Source organism: Phoenix dactylifera, chromosome 2, assembly GCF_051530095.1.
Source record: "Phoenix dactylifera cultivar Ajwa chromosome 2, Ajwa_hap1_PhDact_Kaust_v1.1, whole genome shotgun sequence".
Classification (NCBI taxonomy): domain Eukaryota; kingdom Viridiplantae; phylum Streptophyta; class Magnoliopsida; order Arecales; family Arecaceae; genus Phoenix; species Phoenix dactylifera.
Window position 1 is genome coordinate 42,833,642 of NC_143191.1, and position 19,494 is coordinate 42,853,135.

General features: G+C 40.6%; 1 protein-coding gene across 3 annotated transcripts; it reads left to right on the plus strand.

Moving 5' to 3' along the window:
• The first annotated feature begins 2,560 nt into the window (after nucleotides 1-2,560).
• On the plus strand, nucleotides 2,561-12,551 carry LOC103703666 (kinase superfamily with octicosapeptide/Phox/Bem1p domain-containing protein). Of its 3 annotated transcripts, none has more exons than XM_039126651.3 (9): nucleotides 2,561-5,778; nucleotides 5,904-6,103; nucleotides 6,177-6,248; nucleotides 6,342-6,494; nucleotides 6,578-6,741; nucleotides 6,915-7,062; nucleotides 11,642-11,764; nucleotides 11,847-11,934; nucleotides 12,038-12,551. In XM_039126651.3, the coding sequence occupies exons 1-9, from the start codon at nucleotides 2,979-2,981 to the stop codon at nucleotides 12,205-12,207; spliced, it is 3,918 nt and encodes a 1,305-aa protein (XP_038982579.3). In that variant the 5' UTR covers nucleotides 2,561-2,978; the 3' UTR covers nucleotides 12,208-12,551. The 3 variants fall into 3 exon arrangements, 2 of the variants coding, with proteins under 2 accessions (XP_038982579.3, XP_038982582.3); XM_039126654.3 differs by having other exon boundaries at nucleotides 2,616-5,778; nucleotides 6,195-6,248; XR_015975646.2 differs by having other exon boundaries at nucleotides 2,617-5,778; nucleotides 11,544-11,764.
• Nucleotides 12,552-19,494: the final 6,943 nt, after the last annotated feature.

A 19,494-nucleotide genomic window follows, 5' to 3' on the forward strand; every position in this document is an offset into this window, starting at 1 on the left:
CCCAATTGCCATGGGGATTGGGTAGGATATGTTTTAATAAAAAACAAATGGTGGGGTTTGTCCCTTCGGATGTGTTTTAGAGGGATTAGGACCGCCAATAGACAGCTAATTAATGTTTATAGGGATAATTATTTCATTAACAAATGCTTTAACTTGTTTATATCATCAAGTAAACCAATCTCTACAAGCAGCTCTCATTCCATCAAAAATTTTAGACTAAAAGCATCACGCAAAAACTACCTAGAAAATCTTATCAGATGATAAGTTCTTCCATTGTCGGGTACGAAATGCATGCACTGATCTTGGTAGGTTGTCCAAATGATAGCTAAATCTTATACGCTTACCGGTGACTACTCGCAACATTTGGAGTATTTGGAGTTTTATCCTTCTAGCAAGTATTAGGTAGGAAGCTAGATTGAGACATCCATGAAGATGCAATAAAATTCGTTAAATTATAATTTCCATAGAATATACTGTATTTCTGTAGATCAATGCTTGCCGTGCATTAACTTAACAAAATACAACTTTTATCTAAGAAACTCTCTACGAAGGAAAAAAGAAAATGTTGCATGAACCATTTGAATCATTTTAAACACCATATTGTCATTGTCATTCTCTTGGAAAGGTATCGCATTTTGAATGAAATATTTTAATTCCAATAAATATGGAATTCAGGGATATGGTTGCAACTGAACTGCCCTTCTATGTGGTCGCCACCTCAGTAGTTTTTATAACCTCATTCACTTTTTCCTTTTTCCTTTTTTTTTGGCTACAGTTTCACATTCCCATTCAATTGGAGTTCCACGTTCATTGTTTTCTTGGTTCATTTTTTCTTAGTTGGATCTGACTTTGAAATCCAACCAAAATTACTGTTTCAGAAATAGCAACAATGCGATAATGATGAAAAAGAGAATAATATTACAACAAAGTGCAACTTTCAGGAGCACTCTAAATGACCCCTTTTATTTTAGGATTATAGCTTGCCTACTGCAAAATGCGGTGCATTTTTGGATAGCCCAATTGGATGGTCATCAAACAATACATATATGATACGATACGTTCTTGTCGTAGCTATCCATTATCTGGTGATACTATTTAGGGCTGCACAGCACTCTATTAGATGTACTGCAGTGAATTGGTGCTCATCTTCTATTCCACAAGGGCTCGTTGGGATGGCCCCCTCCAATGCGGACACATGTCAGGTGGTGGTTTATGGAGAAGGCTGTTTGCTGTGTCTGCAGTGGCGCGCATGCAAAACCAGCTGTCGCACAGTCCAAACGCACCAAATCCCCCGATGGATCCTCTGCTTTGACCGGCAGTTATCTCCTCTGCTCCACAAAATCTAATAATATTCGACCCCTCCAAAGGCTGGCCGCCAATGCGGCCCTTTTCCGCAAGATCTTCACCTCACGGTGGTCTTCGCAGTGCACTCGATCATGAGCTATCCTTAATCCGCGGTATGACTTCGAACAACTGGGAAGGGAAGGGAAGTATAAACAAGCAAAAATTAGGTGAGGAGGTTTGGTCCCTTCCAGATGAACTCGTAAGACATTTAAATAAACCAGGCCTAGGCCTAATCTCTCTCTCTCTCTCTCTGAAAAGAAAGAGTCAAGTTTAAGCCATTTAAATAACTTTATCATAGTAAGGTCGGCCCAATCTTGACTTCCTTTTCTTCTCTAGTTGGGATGTTTTGCCAAAAAAAACTCTTTTAAAAAAGAATTTAGTTTATATTTTATGAACTAATACGTCCTTGCTCCCATGTAAATACACAACACGAACGCGCAGGTGTCAATCAATGGGGTGGGATGGGATTTGACATCTTTCACTAATAAATTGATTGCACTGCCAATCAAATTTTCTTACTTGCTTACCGACTTCTTTCTCTTATCGCCCTCCCACCTCCTCCATCGCACCGCTCTGGATGTGTTGCATCATTCTTGTTTTTTGTTTTTATTTTAGAAATCCAAGAAGGAAAAAAAAAAAGCTAGACTGCACAATGATTTTGTTTTATCTTATTTATAATTTTTGAACTTTTAGAAGCAAAAATTTATTGTTATCTAAAAGAAGGGCGAAAAAAAGAAATACTTGTTCTTCACACTTGTACAACAATTGAAGGAAGGTTTTATATTCTACAATTGGAGAAGCAACTAGGAGTTCAAGGTGAGCAAAATTTTTGTACATTGGGATTTAGCTTTTCCAGCTTTCTATATTGTTCTCGCCATTTTATACTTCTGATGGGCTGCCACCAAATATCAAGAAAAAAAGAGTAAGAATAAAAGCAAGAGATATTAAAAATTTTATGCAACTAATCTCCTTAAAAAAATAATCTTTATATGATATAACTAATTGATAGAGAAATTAAAATTATTCATATTAATATACGTAAAAACATGAAAATAATCTTTTCAATCTTTTTAAATCCTTTGGTTCTTTACATTAATTTCATGCACTCAGCGGATCAACAAACTCCTGCCCCTCGCATCTACCATTCCAACGCGGGTCCCACGGGAAAGTCACGAAAGGAGTTCCATTTTCCAGGCTCGTCAACATTAAAAGTACCAAGAATGGAAAAAAATAAATGGACCGCCTACTTCTGCTCCATTCCGTGGTGTTGATGGGAGCAGCCTCGAGTCCAAACTGATACCTCCATTTTTTTCTCCCTCTCTCCCTTTCCTACTCTCCTTCCAGATGAACTGAGATGAAAACTAGGAAAGAAAACAAAGAAAGCAAGACATTAGAGTCCATCCCACCGCCCTCTCCATCGGCCCTATCCGATTCTTCCTTCGCCTGAAAACAACCAAAGTTTGCTCCTTTTCCTTCTTCCTCAAGATTAAAAAAGTAAAATAAGAAAAAAACCTCTCTTTTTTTCCAATTTGACCAAAACGCCTTCCTCTCCGCCTCGCTCTCCTCCTGTTCGTTTCTAGTTTTTTTCCCCAACCCAACCCCCAGAACCCTAGCTCTCTCTCCTCACTCCCGCCATGGACGTCGACCAAAACTCCATCCCCAAAGATCTCCGCTCCCTGCCCCTCAATCGCGCGGCCAATCCTCACTGCCTCGCCTCCCGCCAAATCTTCTCTCCCCCATCTGACCCCTTCCCCAACCCTCCTCCTCACTGGGCCCCCACCTCCGCCCCCAATCCCCCATCCTCCGCCGCCGCCGTCACTCCCCCTACTTCCTCACCTCCTTCCTCCTCCGCCGTCTCCGCCGGTTCCGCTGAAGGTAACTCCTACTCCAACAAAAAGGTCAAGTTTTTATGCAGCTTCGGCGGCAAGATCCTCCTCCGATCCAGCGACGGCTCCCTCCGCTACGTCGGCGGTCACACCCGCATCATCTCCGTCCGAAAGGATGTGTCTTTCGCGGAACTCATGAGCAAGATGTACGAGGTTTTCGGCGGTCCCGCTGTTGTCAAGTACCAGCTTCCCGACGAGGATCTTGATGCCCTTATCTCCGTCTCCTGCCCCGAGGACCTTGTTAATATGATGGAGGAGTATGACAAGCTCACCTCCGCCTCGCCTGACGGCTCCGCGAAACTCCGTGTCTTCCTCTTCCCCCCGTCCGAGTCCGCGGACCTCTCTGCAAACCTCGCCGCAGATGACACCCGACAGGGGTATGTCGAGGCAGTCAGTAGGGTCACTGCCGATGGTGGTGGCAGCGGAAGCGGAATGTGGAGAAAGGGGAGTGTCGCGAGTGCTGGTTCCTCCACCCAGAATTCCGACGGCACCATTGGGGGCGAGGCTGGGGAGAACGCCAATGAAGGTACGTCGCCCTCACTTCTTTCCCCTACTGTTCGTGCATCTAATGTTGACGCTTCGAAGTCAGTATATGTGGGCGAAACCCATCCGGCCGTGTCTCCGGATGCCCCGGGGCTTCTGGGGGTTAATGTGTCAGTGCCGGGATTGGGCGTTCCTGCTCAAAATCCAACCTTAGTTCGGCCGGAGCAGTCTCCTTTGGCACCGTATGTGCCGCAGGCAGCTTACTTAGAACCTCACCAACTTCAATACATAAATCCTCAGCAATTGGGAATGATGGGAGCGCCGCAATCGGTAAATTTAGCTTCTGTCGCGATGCATCCTTATGCGCCCGGTGTGTCCATCACCACATCCCCTCCGGTTTCTCAAGGTGGTAGCTTGAAACCAATCCAAGCAATGGTGGAGCCTAGCTTGGAGAGACCATATGGAAGAAGAGCTGCGCAGGCTCCCTGTGATCAGAAATATAAGGCTTTCCAGCCTTTGTCACAGCTCCCACCTTTGCCCCCTTCATACCTGCCGGCACAGAATACGGAGATGTATGGGCAGGCGGTGCCCCCTCCACTGCCGTTTCTGGCATTGAGATCAGAAGATTGCTATATGTGCCAGAAATCTCTGCCCCATGTCCATTCTAGTACACTAATACAGGACTGTGGGAATGGGTCCCAAGGAAGCACCCCTGAGAGTAGCCCAATGTTTTACAGTCAACCATCGGAGGATGCAAGGAGGCAGCGGGCTCTGCATTCAGCTACTAGAGCTTCAGGTGACAATTTGGTGGAACCCAGAGCACAGAGCTCGGCTGCCATAAGTCAGTTAGGGGGTTATGGCTTTCCTCAGATTCCTGAGGCACAATATGCCAGTGAGAAGTCAGGTGTTCAGAAGGTGGATAATCTTGATCCTATGAGAATTTTGGGTAACACTGGTGCAATTGGCTTATCAGGTGATACACAAGCATCCAGTGAAATGTTGTCGGGCACTCCTTCCCGATCTCATATTGAGGACCGTTTTCAGTGGTGGTGGCAGCAGCAGCAGCAACAGTCATGGCAGACTTTGCAATCACCTCAGTATCCAGTCAAGCAGGATGTCATCACCAGTGCTCCTGGTATTGATGCTAGTGCTGTTAAAAATGGAAATGTTCAGGCAGCGGAACCTGTGATGTGGGACTATGTGACTGGACACTCACATGACTATGGTAGACCTATTGATGGGAGGATGGAGGCTCTTTATTTAAGTCCGTCCAAGAATTTGGAAACTAATGATCAGGGGAAAGCCTTTGTACACTCTAGTGATGCAAAAATTGATGGCCCACCACTGGCTGTAGAGAATGGTTGTAAAGTCAGACCTCAACCTGGAGAGAATGCTTTGTTTATTGGTAATGACTTCGTGAATTCTGGATTTGTTTCCAAGGGAAATTGTGCTAAACCAATTGAGCATTTTCCATTTACCACTTCGGATGCGACTTACTTGGACAATCATCAACCTGCTGGCACTAGCCAAGTGCCAAACATCGTAGGAAACCACGGGCCCTTCCCTCACAATCTTGGAGTAGGGATTGAGCATCCAATATCTAATGGACAGTTCCTTGGGATGCCTGCATACTCCACTGGTATGACCCCTGCTTACAGTGATAATAACATTATCCCTCTTGCTGATTGGAAAGATGAGGCCATTCAACTGCACTCCAAGGATATGCCCAATTACTTTGCTCCTCCTCCAATTGGTAGTATACCATTTCCATCATTGAATGCAACTAGCCACACTGAGCATGTGGAAGCTTTTCAAGAACCATCTTCGCCGGATTCACTTTTCAGCAACCAGGATCCTTGGAAAGTATTAGGGGGTGCATTGCCTCCAAGACCCAACAAGGTAGCTAGTAGGGAGTCTCTTGTCCTGAAGGATCCACGCGATGAAAACCATTTGGGAAAGAACAATGGGTCAAATGCTGTTGCATTACTAGATGAAGGTAATCTTCACCGCCCACTGGATTCACCAAACAAGGACTTGTGCCAAGAACCTGTTCGACTCACAAAAGGTCAGAATTTACACCCCCCCCCCCCCCCCCCAACCAAAAAAAAAGGGGAAAAAATAATAAAAAAGATGATACAATTGTCTTTTTATTACTGATTGCAAGTTTTCTTCGTTATTTTGCTGCAAAAGGCTCAAGAGAGGAGCACATAAAGCAACAGCTCCAAGCTGTTGCTGAGGGTGTAGCAGCATCAGTTCTCCAGTCATCTTTACCTCCTGTGTCTGGGTTTGTTGCTCATGAAGTGAAGGAATCAACACCTGAATTCGACAAAGGAGAGGCTGTTGAGGATGATGTAGGATCACAAGGAGAAGTAGTTGATCAAAAAATTGAGGTGGTCAAGTTACCCTCCTTGTCCTTTTAATTTTCATGAGTTAACCTAGGTTCTGAAATCTATCTTGAATCAGGACATCAAGGTCAAACAGGTGGACAAAATAAATCCTGTTGTTCAGATTACAGAGGACATCGGGCACCTGCAGGTTGTGAACTACTTGGTTATAATATTTTATGTATCAGACTTATATGTTTAAATTAGAGGAATTCATCCCTGGTTGCTTTTGCATACTTTGCAGATAATAAAAAATAGTGATCTTGAAGAGCTGAGAGAACTTGGTTCTGGAACTTTTGGTACAGTGTATCATGGAAAATGGAGGGGATCAGATGTTGCAATAAAAAGAATTAATGACAGGTGTTTTGCTGGAAAGCCCTCAGAGGAAGAACGCATGGTCTGGATCTGGAAGCGATCTGGTGCTATTTGTTTTTTTTTTCATGTCTTTTTAATCTTCTGTTTTTTCTTATACATCTCCAGAGGGCTGATTTTTGGAATGAAGCCCACAAGCTTGCTGATCTGCACCACCCAAATGTTTTAGCATTTTATGGTGTTGTTCTGGATGGTCCTGGGGGATCTGTTGCAACTGTAACAGAATACATGGTTAATGGTTCTCTGCGACAAGCTTTGCAAGGAAATGACAGGTATGTCTTTGCTTTCATGCCTCTTCTTCTTGTGATCTTGTCCTGCAGGTGTCATCATTTATCATCATGTGACCTGCCATCCTCTTATTCCCATGATCTTGTCCCTCAAGTGTCATCATTTATTCATTGACCTGCTGTTTTAAACTACATTTATTTATTACTATTGTCAACAGGACACTTGATCGACGTAAACGTCTTCTGATTGCAATGGATGTGGCATTTGGGATGGAATACTTGCATGGAAAAAACATTGTGCACTTCGACTTGAAAAGTGACAATTTACTTGTCAACTTGAGGGATCCTGAGCGTCCAATCTGCAAGGTATTTATTTGTGTTATATGGAAATTGTTGCTTATAGAAACTTCCTATGACATGAGGGGCTCTTACTTTCTATGGTTGTAATATCTTGATGTTGTAAAATTTGTAATGCCCTTTTCTTCTACATTTTTAGCTATAATTTGAGGTTGTACGTATTGTTTTTTTAGAATAATGAACATCATTGGGTAAATAATATTTAGATTGCCAATCATAGACAACTATAAATACAAGTTTTCTCAGGGGCATACATCTTATTAATCAGAACATATTGCAGTCTAACCTTTGATGCACAGTGCTATCTGTTCAAACTTTTGATGGTACATATGGATGTGTACTAATACAAATGCCTACTTCACTACTGATAGTACAAAACTAAGACTTACTTCTGTGCTTCGCAAGTTTAATTTGTCACTAAAGTTCTGTGCTCTTTGCATCTTGTGAAACATAAACTTATTTAGGATGGGTGACGCCTTAGGGTGCTAATTGTCAAGCTACAGAGCCTGGTGGGATGTCAGTTCCTGTTTTATGAAGGTTGACTGTAAATAAGAGATTCCATCTACAGGAGGCCTTAATTAAACAGGATAAACAATGGATAGCATAGAAGATAATTAATTGTTTTTGCCTAGATATGCCGAAGAAGAAACTAACCATGCTCTCCTATATCGATCAATCACTTGAGGTAGAGAGATCTGGACCTTCTATCCCGGGAAACAGGTAAGAAACCAACATGCAAACAGTCCGTGACCAAGTAGATGTGAAGAAACTTGATGAAGTAGATAGTAATACATTAATTAAATTTTGGAATTTTTTAAAGTGCATACTAAATATTTCTTCTAAAGATTGTACCTAAGAATATTTTTGTTGCAGCAAAAATGTGAAGGATAGATTACTACCAGATCCTCCTCGATGCTGAATATATAAGTTACTGAAAGCCTTGTGCTATAAAATAATCAACAGAGATGTGGCAATGGACTCAAGCGTGAAATTTTGTCAAGGGATGGGTCAGGTTATAGAGGATTGTGGAAATTTTATGGCTCAACAAAATGTCATATTGAGTTAATCTGGAAGATAGCTATGTTAGTGCATAAATTTTGGACCTTTGATGGAATTTTTGCAGTTTTAAAGGTAAATGAAGAAACATAAGAGGCATTTCTAGGCATGTTAAGGAAGATCTTTGAGTTCATTTTCTAAAAAGGACACTTATATAGGATATTCAAACATTAGAATCGATCACCATTCAAGATGCTATGTGGGAGCACATTAGCTCTTCGAACTCCCCTCATCCCTCTTGTGTGCAGAGGAGAAAAGAAGGTATGGATCTGGGATTCACTTAGAGGGCTGACCTTGGTGCGATGGTAAGGTTGCTCCATTGTGATTTGGATGTTGCAAGTTCGAAACATAGAAACAAACTCTACTCATACGGGGGTAAGATTGGGTACATCCGACCCTTTTTAGATCTTGTAGTGGCAGGAGCCTTGTGCATTGTGATGCCCTTTATTTTATCTGAAATTTCTTTATGCCCTTTATTTTATCTGAAATTTCTTTGGTCTCCACATCCGCTCTTCATATTTCCAATATATGGAACGGTTTTGAAATTAAAGGATTGTCTAGAGTGTGCATCTAGTTGAAGATTGACAAGAAGGAAGATTGATAATGAATTGAAATTAAGGTAGAAGCCCTAGTCCAAAATTAGCTTAAGGATATGGAACATGTCTTTTTGCACTTTAATATTTACATATTTAACCAAGCTCTAAAATAACAAAAGCTGACTCCTGCCTCATTTTGGCATCTCATAGTCATTTTTTAGAAAGATCAATTTATCCATCAACTTCCAAACTGTAATAAATTAGGACTTCACCTAAAAAAAGCTAGCAAGAAGGTGTTATTTAGGTTTCTTGGCCTGTATCAATAGTCAAGATTTAACTAATGCACGGTCAATATGGACTAAACACATGCTTACACGAGTCCTCACCTACTCTCTTCATTTAAGAACTGACATTCTCGTTAGGTTAAGGGTTCAAATACATTCAAATGCAACCACAAGTACCATAAATCTAATTATAAATATCACGATCAGCCCATGGTCAACTCAAATGGGCTTGTATTGCAGTGCCCCCTAGTCCACGTGGGTCTTAATGGTTCGTTGTGACACCATTTGTGAGATCCAAGATCTCATCTAAAATGGTTAGCCGGAAGATATTATTTAGGTTACTTGGCCCTATGTAAGTACCTAAGATCAACCCGATGCATAGCCTGTGAAATTGAACACACACTCACATGGGTCTTTACATACTTTCTCCGTTTAAGTTCTGGCATCGTCGCCAGACTAAGGGTTCAAATTCATTCAAATCTAATCATAAGTACTTTAAATTCAATCACAAACACTATGATCGGATTATGGTCAATCCAAATGGATATGTGCTGCAATGTCCCCAAGTATATATGGGCCATGGGTCAAGTCTGCTCTAGTACTATTTGTAATGATCGAAGACCTTATCCAAAAAAAGATTAACTGAAAGGCGATATTTGGATCAACATAGTGCATAGCTAATGCAGGACTAAACGCACGCCCACATGGATTCTTACAAAAATCTATACCAAAAGGTGAGTATCTAATTTTTTGACACTTGGGTAACACTGGTTATCTCAAGTGACCTTACGTTTAGGGTGGATCTAGTTTGCTTTTGGTGAACCCTACCCCATTTGCACCGCACTTTGATCTAACAATCTTTTCTCCATTTTGGATTTTCTTTTGAATGTTATGTGCATTAGTAAAGGTTATAGAAGGTACATCAATTTCATATTGTTTTGTATTTGTACTAGTTAGACTATGGTTCGCTGTACTGGCCCGAATCGAGCAGTACAAGGTGTACCATATCGGTTTGATACCGGTACCCGGTATAGGAGGCGTACCGACACTTGGCACGTCAAAAAGATCCTGTACCTACCATACCGATACAGTGCTAATGTGGCACCGGTACGGGGTCCGGTACTGAGATGGCAAACTTTAAGCTAGACTTTTAATGTCATATCTACCTAAACACGTTGTATTCTACTAAATGATAGCTAAAATTGGTGGTAGGCTTATGGTGCCTCGTGGCCTATCAGGTTGGACATAAGTTAATTTGGGCAAAGTAAACTCGAACTGGGGATGGTTTAGGATTAGATTTTGTCTTGATACTGATTCCCGCATGCGACGCACTCAGGTCAACCTTGGTTTAGTCCAAAACTGAATATAATATACCATTATATGTATAATGATATATATACTTTATTAATAAATATGCTATAATATGGTTTATATACTCCAACCCGGTCCAAACCTAATGCATTCTCAATTCTTCTTGTCTCTTGCCTCCTCTCTTTCTAGAATACCATAGCTGTTGCAGCCTTGATTTATCATGCATTTGTTCTGCACCTCGTGATGACCCCCCTCCCCTCCCTTCATGTTGTTGGCACTGGTTTGGGATTGGTCCTTGAAATTAAACTTTGGCCAAGCAGGACCTTTATATTTTGTATTTAACATTGTCTAATCGGTGATCTGACTTGTGCCTGGCTTGTTACCTGCCCTTGAAATCTCAATAAACTGTCTGAGTTTAATGGGAGTGTTTGATATTTGAAAAACAATCATGCAGTTGTGATCTTAAAACTTTTCCATGCATGAAGTCATTTGTGAAAAATCTCCATGAGGGTGATTTCCTTCATCTGTCAACTATTTCAGGTGCTCTGTATCTCTTACAAACTTCACCCAAATCTTGTGTATAGTTGGTTTCTTGCAACACACCCTGTTATGAAGTAACCGTAGCTTGTGATTTGCCCCTCATGACCACAGGATGTCGCATTATGTTCTGCCATGCTTATTTAAGATTTTGTGCTCCTGAATATGTAGTAGATGAATGCTCTGGTGGATGTGAGACAAACCAGGATAAACAATCAAGGGAGCAATACATTAAGCATATTGAATACTAGATGATCTAGAATTTACAGAGAGAGTCTGGGCATGTCTAGATTTGGGAAGGTTCCAGTAGAAGATGGACTGAGGTATCATGCAGTAGCGGCACGAAAGAGGAGAGGAAGACCTAAAATGACATGAATGAAAGATATGACACACAATTTTAAAAATACCTGATATGAAAGTGCGGATAAAGCCTTGTTGGAAATGATTGGCGAACCAGCATTCATGAGATCTTCTCCGTCTATTTGGGATAGGGCTTCATAACTCTGCTTATGGTTACACTATTTATTCTCATGTATGGGTTAACCCTTCCAATTCTTTTTTCACGTAATAATATTTTTTTTTCATGTTGGATCACTTAAAATATCTTGTTCTGGTCCTCTATCAGAAAATTTTTCGTGCGTGTGCGCGTGGAGTCATTTAAATATGGGGTTACATGCAATTTTGCATGAATGATTTGTTCTTGTATTTCATTTAAATATGGGGCTACATGCAATTTTGCATGAATGATTTGTTCTTGAACATGCAGCATGATCATATTGGTGTGTGACAACTCCAATTTGGAGACTTGGGATGTTGGCATGACTTGTCTCATGGTCAGCTCACTGTGGTACTGCATCTTTGCAGGTCGGTGATCTGGGCCTATCAAAGGTGAAGTGTCGTACCCTAATTTCTGGTGGTGTGCGAGGAACACTGCCTTGGATGGCTCCAGAACTTCTAAATGGCAGCAGCAGTTGTGTCTCCGAAAAGGTTAGCTGAACCTCCATGTGTCACTTCAATGGCTTTTTAGTTTCCTGGTTTGTTTCATCTTTACCCTAATGGATAACCACAGGTCGATGTCTTCTCATTCGGAATTGTTATGTGGGAGCTCCTTACTGGGGAAGAACCATATGCTGATTTGCACTATGGAGCTATCATAGGTGATGTTTTGGCAGCCAATGCATGTTGTTGCCTGACTATGTCTTTTCTCCATTAATTTCTGGGCAACTCTAATTTATCAATTTTGATTTCATTCCTGAATAGGTGGAATTGTGAGCAACACGCTGCGACCTCCAGTACCTGAGACTTGTGATCCTGAGTGGAGAAAATTGATGGAGCAATGTTGGTCGGCTGAACCATCAGAGAGGCCGACCTTCACAGAGATTGCAAACAGGCTGCGGTCTATGGCAGCATCTCTGTCTCACAAAGGATAAAAATGATTTCGGATGCAACTTTTTTTTTCTATGACCAGTATTTTATGACCTTTGGTGTTGGTTTGTCGATCAATCAGGCAGGTCTTGAGTTTGGGAATTAAAAGGGAAGGATTGCCACACTTTTGAAATGGCCATAACAAGGAGTGCTCTTTCCCTTGTAATTCCCCATATATTTTTCTTCCTTTGATTTTGGTTTTCTCATGGTTAAAAGTGCTTGCTTGTATGGTCACGACCTCAGGGTGTTCTTTGTAAACCATAAGCTTTTGTTACAGAAACGATCGCACTGATGAGCTGTTTGGACGTGTGAAATACTATGAATTGGAACTTGAAATTTACAGATCTGATATGAGGGGCCAGTTATTACATAGGATGATTCAACCAAGTTCCGACGCCAATTATATCCCTGTAGTGGTTGATTACTGATTTCTTGCATGGAGAAGAGTTTTTTGTCTTCATGGCAGAGTCGATCTTTATTAATCATGAAGAATAATTCTATCAGAGTCGAAAGTGATGCAATGTTGGAAGAACATCTCAAGTTCACGATACATTTCTTGATTGGCACTAATTGCTTTTCCATGACAGGTAAAATTAGGGGATGCATGTCCCCAGTATGATTATTTTTCGAAGTTTCTGATATGCCATTTGGTTGGGGTCATTGTATGATAAAGGGGGTGTATTAGTGGGGATCTCTACCATGTGGTTCAAGAAACTTTCTGAAACTATATTGTGTTTTGTTTGCTTGAAGAGACTGAATTTTCTGAACCCCAATCATTTGGGTTTTACAAGCAAGAGCCAACCGTGCGCCATTGACATGGACAACAACCAACGTTGGGCCTATTTGTTTAGAAAAGAAACATGGGGCCCGAAAACCTAAGACATGGATGTTTTGCCTGGAGAAATCCATTGATTTGCTAATCTTTCGTGACTCAAAATGTTGGTCCGGGTGCTAAGATTCTGATGGCCAATTTCAACTCGCTCACACCAAAACCATGTAAGAACCAAAGAATTGCTATTAGCTTTCTTACAACAAAAATAATGCAAGAATCAAAGAAAAACTAGGAAAATAAATGAATGACTAAATGAACGAACGAAAAAAAAATCATCAAGATGCACAACTTTGTCTGGTTTGATCGGTCATCGGTTCTTCGACTCCGCAGTCGTCCCCTTCATCAAAATTCTGGGCATAGCTCGTCGAGTCGTAGCGAAACACCGGCTTTCTCCTCTTGATGTTGTTGTGGGACCTCAGCCTTCCCATGGATTCCAGCAGCAGTTCCTTGGTTCTCTTTCCTTTCTCCGCCCACCACTTCTCTTTCTTGCCATCTTCCGTCAGCAGGGACCTATATACGGTCCTTTTAACCTTTCCTAACGGGCATCTAAAGCACAAAAAGCAAAGACAATGACCTCCAGTTCCGAAAGCCTCCTCGTAGTCTTCTTCTTCTTCTTCTTCGATCCCTTTCATTGGAATTCCTTCATGAAGAGAAGCCATGAGAAGATGGAAAATATGGGGTTACGGGCGTATAAAGGGGAACGATGCTTTTATAAGAAGAAAGGAGAGGAAGTACCAGAGAAGATGAGGTAAAGTTTTGGTGTCCGAGGGAGCTCTCAATCCGCGTTTACGACGGCAACGATTTGGACACGGATTGTTGCCGGCGAAGAGTTGTCAAAGAAGTCACACGACGCGGGCCTTTTCCAAGTCCAAAGAACGGTTGGAATTAGCAACTTGGTACGCTTCTCCAGCTGTAGTTGACGTTATAAATCCATATTAATTAAAAAAAAGGGAATATAATAGACTAGATTGAAATTTAGAGATATAATAAAATTATGGAGTGACCAACTAAATATATTAGTCTTCTTGTTGCCATTGTAAACGCGATCTGAATGGAATACAAATTCTCTGTAGTTCTTGGAAATTCTACAGCTAGTTTTCATGGTAAATTTTCCCATGTCTAATCGTGAATTCGATGTAGTAGTTGCAAATTGGTGGATATTTGGGTGGACAATTGTAAAGATAGGTAGCAACTCTTTCTAGTAAAGGCTTCATCAAAAGAGGGGGAAAAAAAATCTTTCAACTGAAGCCAAAACAGGGCAGGATGTCAACTAGGCTCAAGAGTTTAGTTGCGGTCGCTAAACCTATGGAGAGTGGGACCCATGTCCATTTAACTTCAGCTCAGGTCATATCTAAATTAAGCTAACAGAGTTTTAAAATAATATTAATTAGTTTATATATAACATATATAATACATGGGGATGACAATTTATTCTGTTCAATTGGGTACCCAACCTGATTCGATCTTAATGGGGCATATTTTACCTAAGGGTATCAATCGGATTTGGATCGGGTCGGTTTGGATACATATCGAGTTAAAAATTCATCAGTCCTAATCCAACCTGTTTATTAAATAGATAACTCAATCCGACCTGCATAACCTATCTATTAAACAGGTCAAGTTAGGTTAAATGCGTTAGAGGAGTTTTTAATTGATTAAATAGATTTAAACAGGTTAAGAAGACTTCAAACAAGTTAAATAGGTTGGGTTATTGATTTGATGCAATTATCAAACGAGTTAAAATGGGTTAAACGGATCAAAGATTTAAGCCTGAACCGAACCTATTTAATAAACAGGTCTAGACGAGTTGACCTATTTTTTCCATTTATATCAAATCAAAATCTGCTTAAAGCAAGTTGGTTTGACTTGTCGGATCATTAATTGCCATCTCTAATTTTACGTGGGTCATTGTAGATCCGAGATGAGTATGGGTAATGCTAAAACTCACCCCAAATCTAACTAAGATATATAAAACTCTTCACAAATTCCCTCTCCGAGGAGAAAAAAAAAGTATGTCATTTTTTTTTTATTTTTTGTAGTTTTACCCGACCTAACCCATCCAATCTTCCTTGTTTAACTTGACCATTTCAAGACTCTACTTGTCTCATCTCGTCCCGAGGCAAGTATAGGGTGGGTATGGATAATGGTCCATCTACTCATTTCCAGCCCCGATAAGAAAAGAAAGAAAATAATATATCATATCTAACCCTAATTTCTCTCTCTTACATGGCCAGTAATAGTGTCATGTGGTTACAAGATTTAGGTCCCGCTATGAATAAAGTGTTGCCACGGTGACGGTGGTTGAAAGCTTTCCAGTTGATTTGTGGCATATAGATTTAGTACCTCTCCTACTTGAACTTATTCTGGGCATGCCCTGGCTTTGGTGGAAGCATTTGATATTTTAATTGGAGATTTTTCTTTCTTCTTCTCTTCAAATGGGCTGGGTGATTTCCATAAGTAAAAGAATTATTGGCAGTTCATTAATGAAGGCAGCAAGATCTACACGTTGTATATTTAACCGAATACAGTGACAAGATATTGCTACCTAACCCCTTCTTTGGTTACCCTCTTGGAAAAGATATCACAACCGAGGTGTCTTTTTGAAACAGAACAATGCTACTCCTGACATCCTTCAACGCAAAATAAAAAAAAATAATTAAACTTATAGGGAATCAATGAATGGGTAGAATGAGATATATTTTCCATGCAAAGTTTTTTGTAATATAATCAACTCGTTGAGTTCATGGATATAGCCCTCAATTTGAGTAGGCCGTATCCCAGATTTTGTGGGAGTAATGTATGCATAAATGAAAAAAGGCTAAGACTTGCATTGGCTTCACAAAGTAGTAGCCTATATGAAGATGGAGCAAAATTGGTGTCATTGGCAATCAGAGCTACATGATGCCTTTATCTCTGTTTATCCTTCGCAATTGATAAAGAAATTTAGTAGCTGCTTCCAAACACACATCAAAATTCGCGTCATTCATCATAGCTTGTTTTCTTTTATAAAAGCCCTCATGATTATAACTTTCGCATAATTGCTGGAAAAAAAAAGAGAGACTAAAACTGTCACAATATTCAGGGGAAGCCTAGCATCAGCGGCACCGGATCCACCCAACCTGCATTCCACGTAAACATACACTACCGTGTTCTCAACTTCTCATCATAGAAGATGCTATTATATTATGATCGTAGCCAACAAAGTCTCGTTCTTCCAAAGCATGTCAAGGTGGAGGTGCACACCTTTTTTGAGAACAAAAAAAAAAATAAATTCTACTTGTCTTTTTACGAAGTGGACTTGTCAAACATTGGCAGAAGATGGCTCTTACTCCACGGCAAGTTACAAGAAGATCAGATTGCTGGATAAACAATTTATTGGGCCAAAGAGAGCTTATTATCGGGAAATTATATATATATACATCTTCTGGTGTATCTGGAGGACCTCGCTAAAATACTATACAGTAAAGAAAGCGACCCAATTCATAGCTCTATTTGCCTCACAGTATGCATATACGGCCTGAAAAGTTCTGCAGTCGCCCGCCATCCTCCAGATGTCACGCAACAAAGGATTGTCACCCCTCCTCGGCTCCCCCAATTGAATCCAATCGATTACTCTCGTGCTGCCCTGAGCTCCGCTCCGATGGCCGTCAATCCAGACAAGCGTCGCCCTTTGCAACAATCAACCTCGATTCGTGATTCCTGATCACAAAACTCACACCTGCACTGTCCCCAACATCAGACACACAGTTCTGTCAAAATTCACCTTCAGATGGCCACAGAGTGGGGACTCCCACGAAATAAGAACAATCCTAGGCGAGAAATTATATGTTACATGACGTGCACTATATGACCATGTATGCCGGTAATTAGAGCTGCTCATTTTTAAGGCAGTGCACCAAGATGAGCGCTTGATGAACGGAGCCTATAAAAATGAGTGGTTGTGACGAATGGCATACATGATGTGCGATATAATTTCTCTATATTCAATTACAAGATGATTAGATAAAATTGTAATGTTGAATGACTTTGGGTTACACACTGACACTTGACCCAAGATGGTCCTCTGAAATTCCAAGCAAGCAAAGGAGACGGTCAGACGAACGAGGATGTGCGCTTGCCCACCTTTATCTGGAGAAGTTTTCCATGTTCTCCAGGTGCCCGGATCAGTAACCAACATAAAGTTTGAATCTTTGAAAATTCCTAGCTTATGGCTCTCAGTAAAGGGGAAAAAAAGAAAGGATAATAAAATATATAGTTTGTTTTTAAGTAAAATTCAAACATTGTTCTAATGTTCTTCTGAAAAGAAAAAAAAGTACTAGTTCTAATCCAACCGCAAGGCACTGTTGGGAGGCGGTTTGTCTATAGCACAAATGCGCAATGATGCATGGCTTTATAAGACATCTTTTACTTAATGTTTTATTTATTTATTTATTTATTTATTTTAAGGATTGAACAGGAGCCCATCCTGCCCATTTCTTTCGTTGAGATGGTGAAACAAAAAGAACTATGAGATGCACAAGAAATATTGAAATCATATCCGAGTTGATTTGATTATGTCGAGCAGTTCTCATAACTAATCCATCAATAATCTGCATGATAAATATTGAAACACAAATATCAATATATAGAACAACTTGTCTATCACAGAATTAATTTAAGTCCAGAAAGATATTGATGCTCTCTTGAATTTCATCAAAGTTGAGAAGGCAAGAATTGCACATAAGTGTTTGATATGCTTCAAAACTGACCTCTGTTGATATAGACGGGCTGGCTAATAAGAGTTTGCTGTGTAGCCTTCATTCAGAGCGCCACAAAGATATTTAAATTTTCTTTCAGGACCGACTGTTACGACTCAACCTATGATCGTGCATGGTTAACCTGACGCGCATAATAAGGCGGTGTTTATCGAGCAATACTCGGATACCGATCCTTGCTTATATAGGCTATGCTCGAGGAATCTTCACGTATAATTTTCTTACACTTTCTTCACGCTTGCTACCACTCTCTCAAGTCTCCACTGTTTTCTATGCTCAAGGGATCTTCAGGTATGATTTTCTTACACTTTCTTCATGCTCGCTACCACTCTCTCAAGTCTCCACTGTTTTCCTAAGATCTCCACCTAACTTAGGTATTAAAGAGTTTATGCGGGACAAACTCCGATAAATGGCCTTTCTTTTCTTGTTTCAGGTCGTACGTATATGTCGCACCAGCTTCTTTGTTCGAGCATAGCCACCACCAATCACTCTCTCCAACTCACCATCTTCTGCTTGGACCAATTTTGCCGATCCGTATAGCATCTCCACCAACCTCACTAGTGCTTGCCGACCTCATCAACACTGATCTCCAAACAACTCATGGTTGGGCTGAATTTTGGCGGCAACCATGTTGATATTACAAATTGTATCTTTAATACAAAATAATATTATAAACTACTGTACTTGTTCGGGGAAATGTACAAGAGTATGCAGACTTGAAAAGAAAAAAAAATACCAAAGAATTATTTTGTAGAGGAGATTTTAGAAAAAATAATTATCTAAAGTCCTCCATATACAAATTATATAACAACTATAGGTTTTGACTGATATCTTTAGATTAGATCATATTATTTTTTTCCCTCCAAACAAAAAACATCACGCCCTGTACTAATATGCATCTAATGTTAATTAACTATAGTCCACACACACGCTTAGCAGCAAACCTCCGGATATAGTAGATGATTGGACAGATATAATATTTGGAGGCCACCGCGCCTGTCGTTCTAAAGCTCGACACAGCCATACAACCCTCCAAAAAAAAAAAAAAATTGCAGCGACATTTTTTTTTTTTTTTAAGTTTGGGCGCAAAACACAATGATCCTAGGAGTTTAAAAAATTTCAACTAAATATCAGAACTTATTTTTCCGTATCAACATAGTTTAGCCATCGATCTCGTCCCTGACATCATTAATGGAGCGACTAAAATGGCTGAAATACACTCAATATAGATCGTAAAAGAAAAACAGTAAAAAATCATTAACTCGGAATCCCTCTTCGTCATTCATTCAATTGCCGTCTCCGGATTCGTCGACTTTTAGCTCCGGGAGCTCACCATCCGATCCTCCGATGCGAAGCCTGCCTGCCTCCATCGTCTGATGCAACAAATCTCCTTCACGACTCTTTTGACTTCTCCGCCAGCTTCAACTCCAACATCTCTGGTGAGCTACTTGAGTCAAGGCTCTCGTTGACCTATGAATTAAACGATAAACATTTTTTTCAGATTCTTGTTGAGATGGTTGTTGGATTTTTAGTTCTCCCGTGATACAGAGATATCTTTAAGAATGATCCACCAGCACAAGGGATTATTTCACCAGCTTCAGCTCTCTTCCCAAGCTCATCAGTCCAAGACCGGTAGGCGGGGTTGCCACAGCGGACGTGGTGGATAGGGGAGAGATTTCGTCGATCCAAAGTTAGGGTTTCGAGGA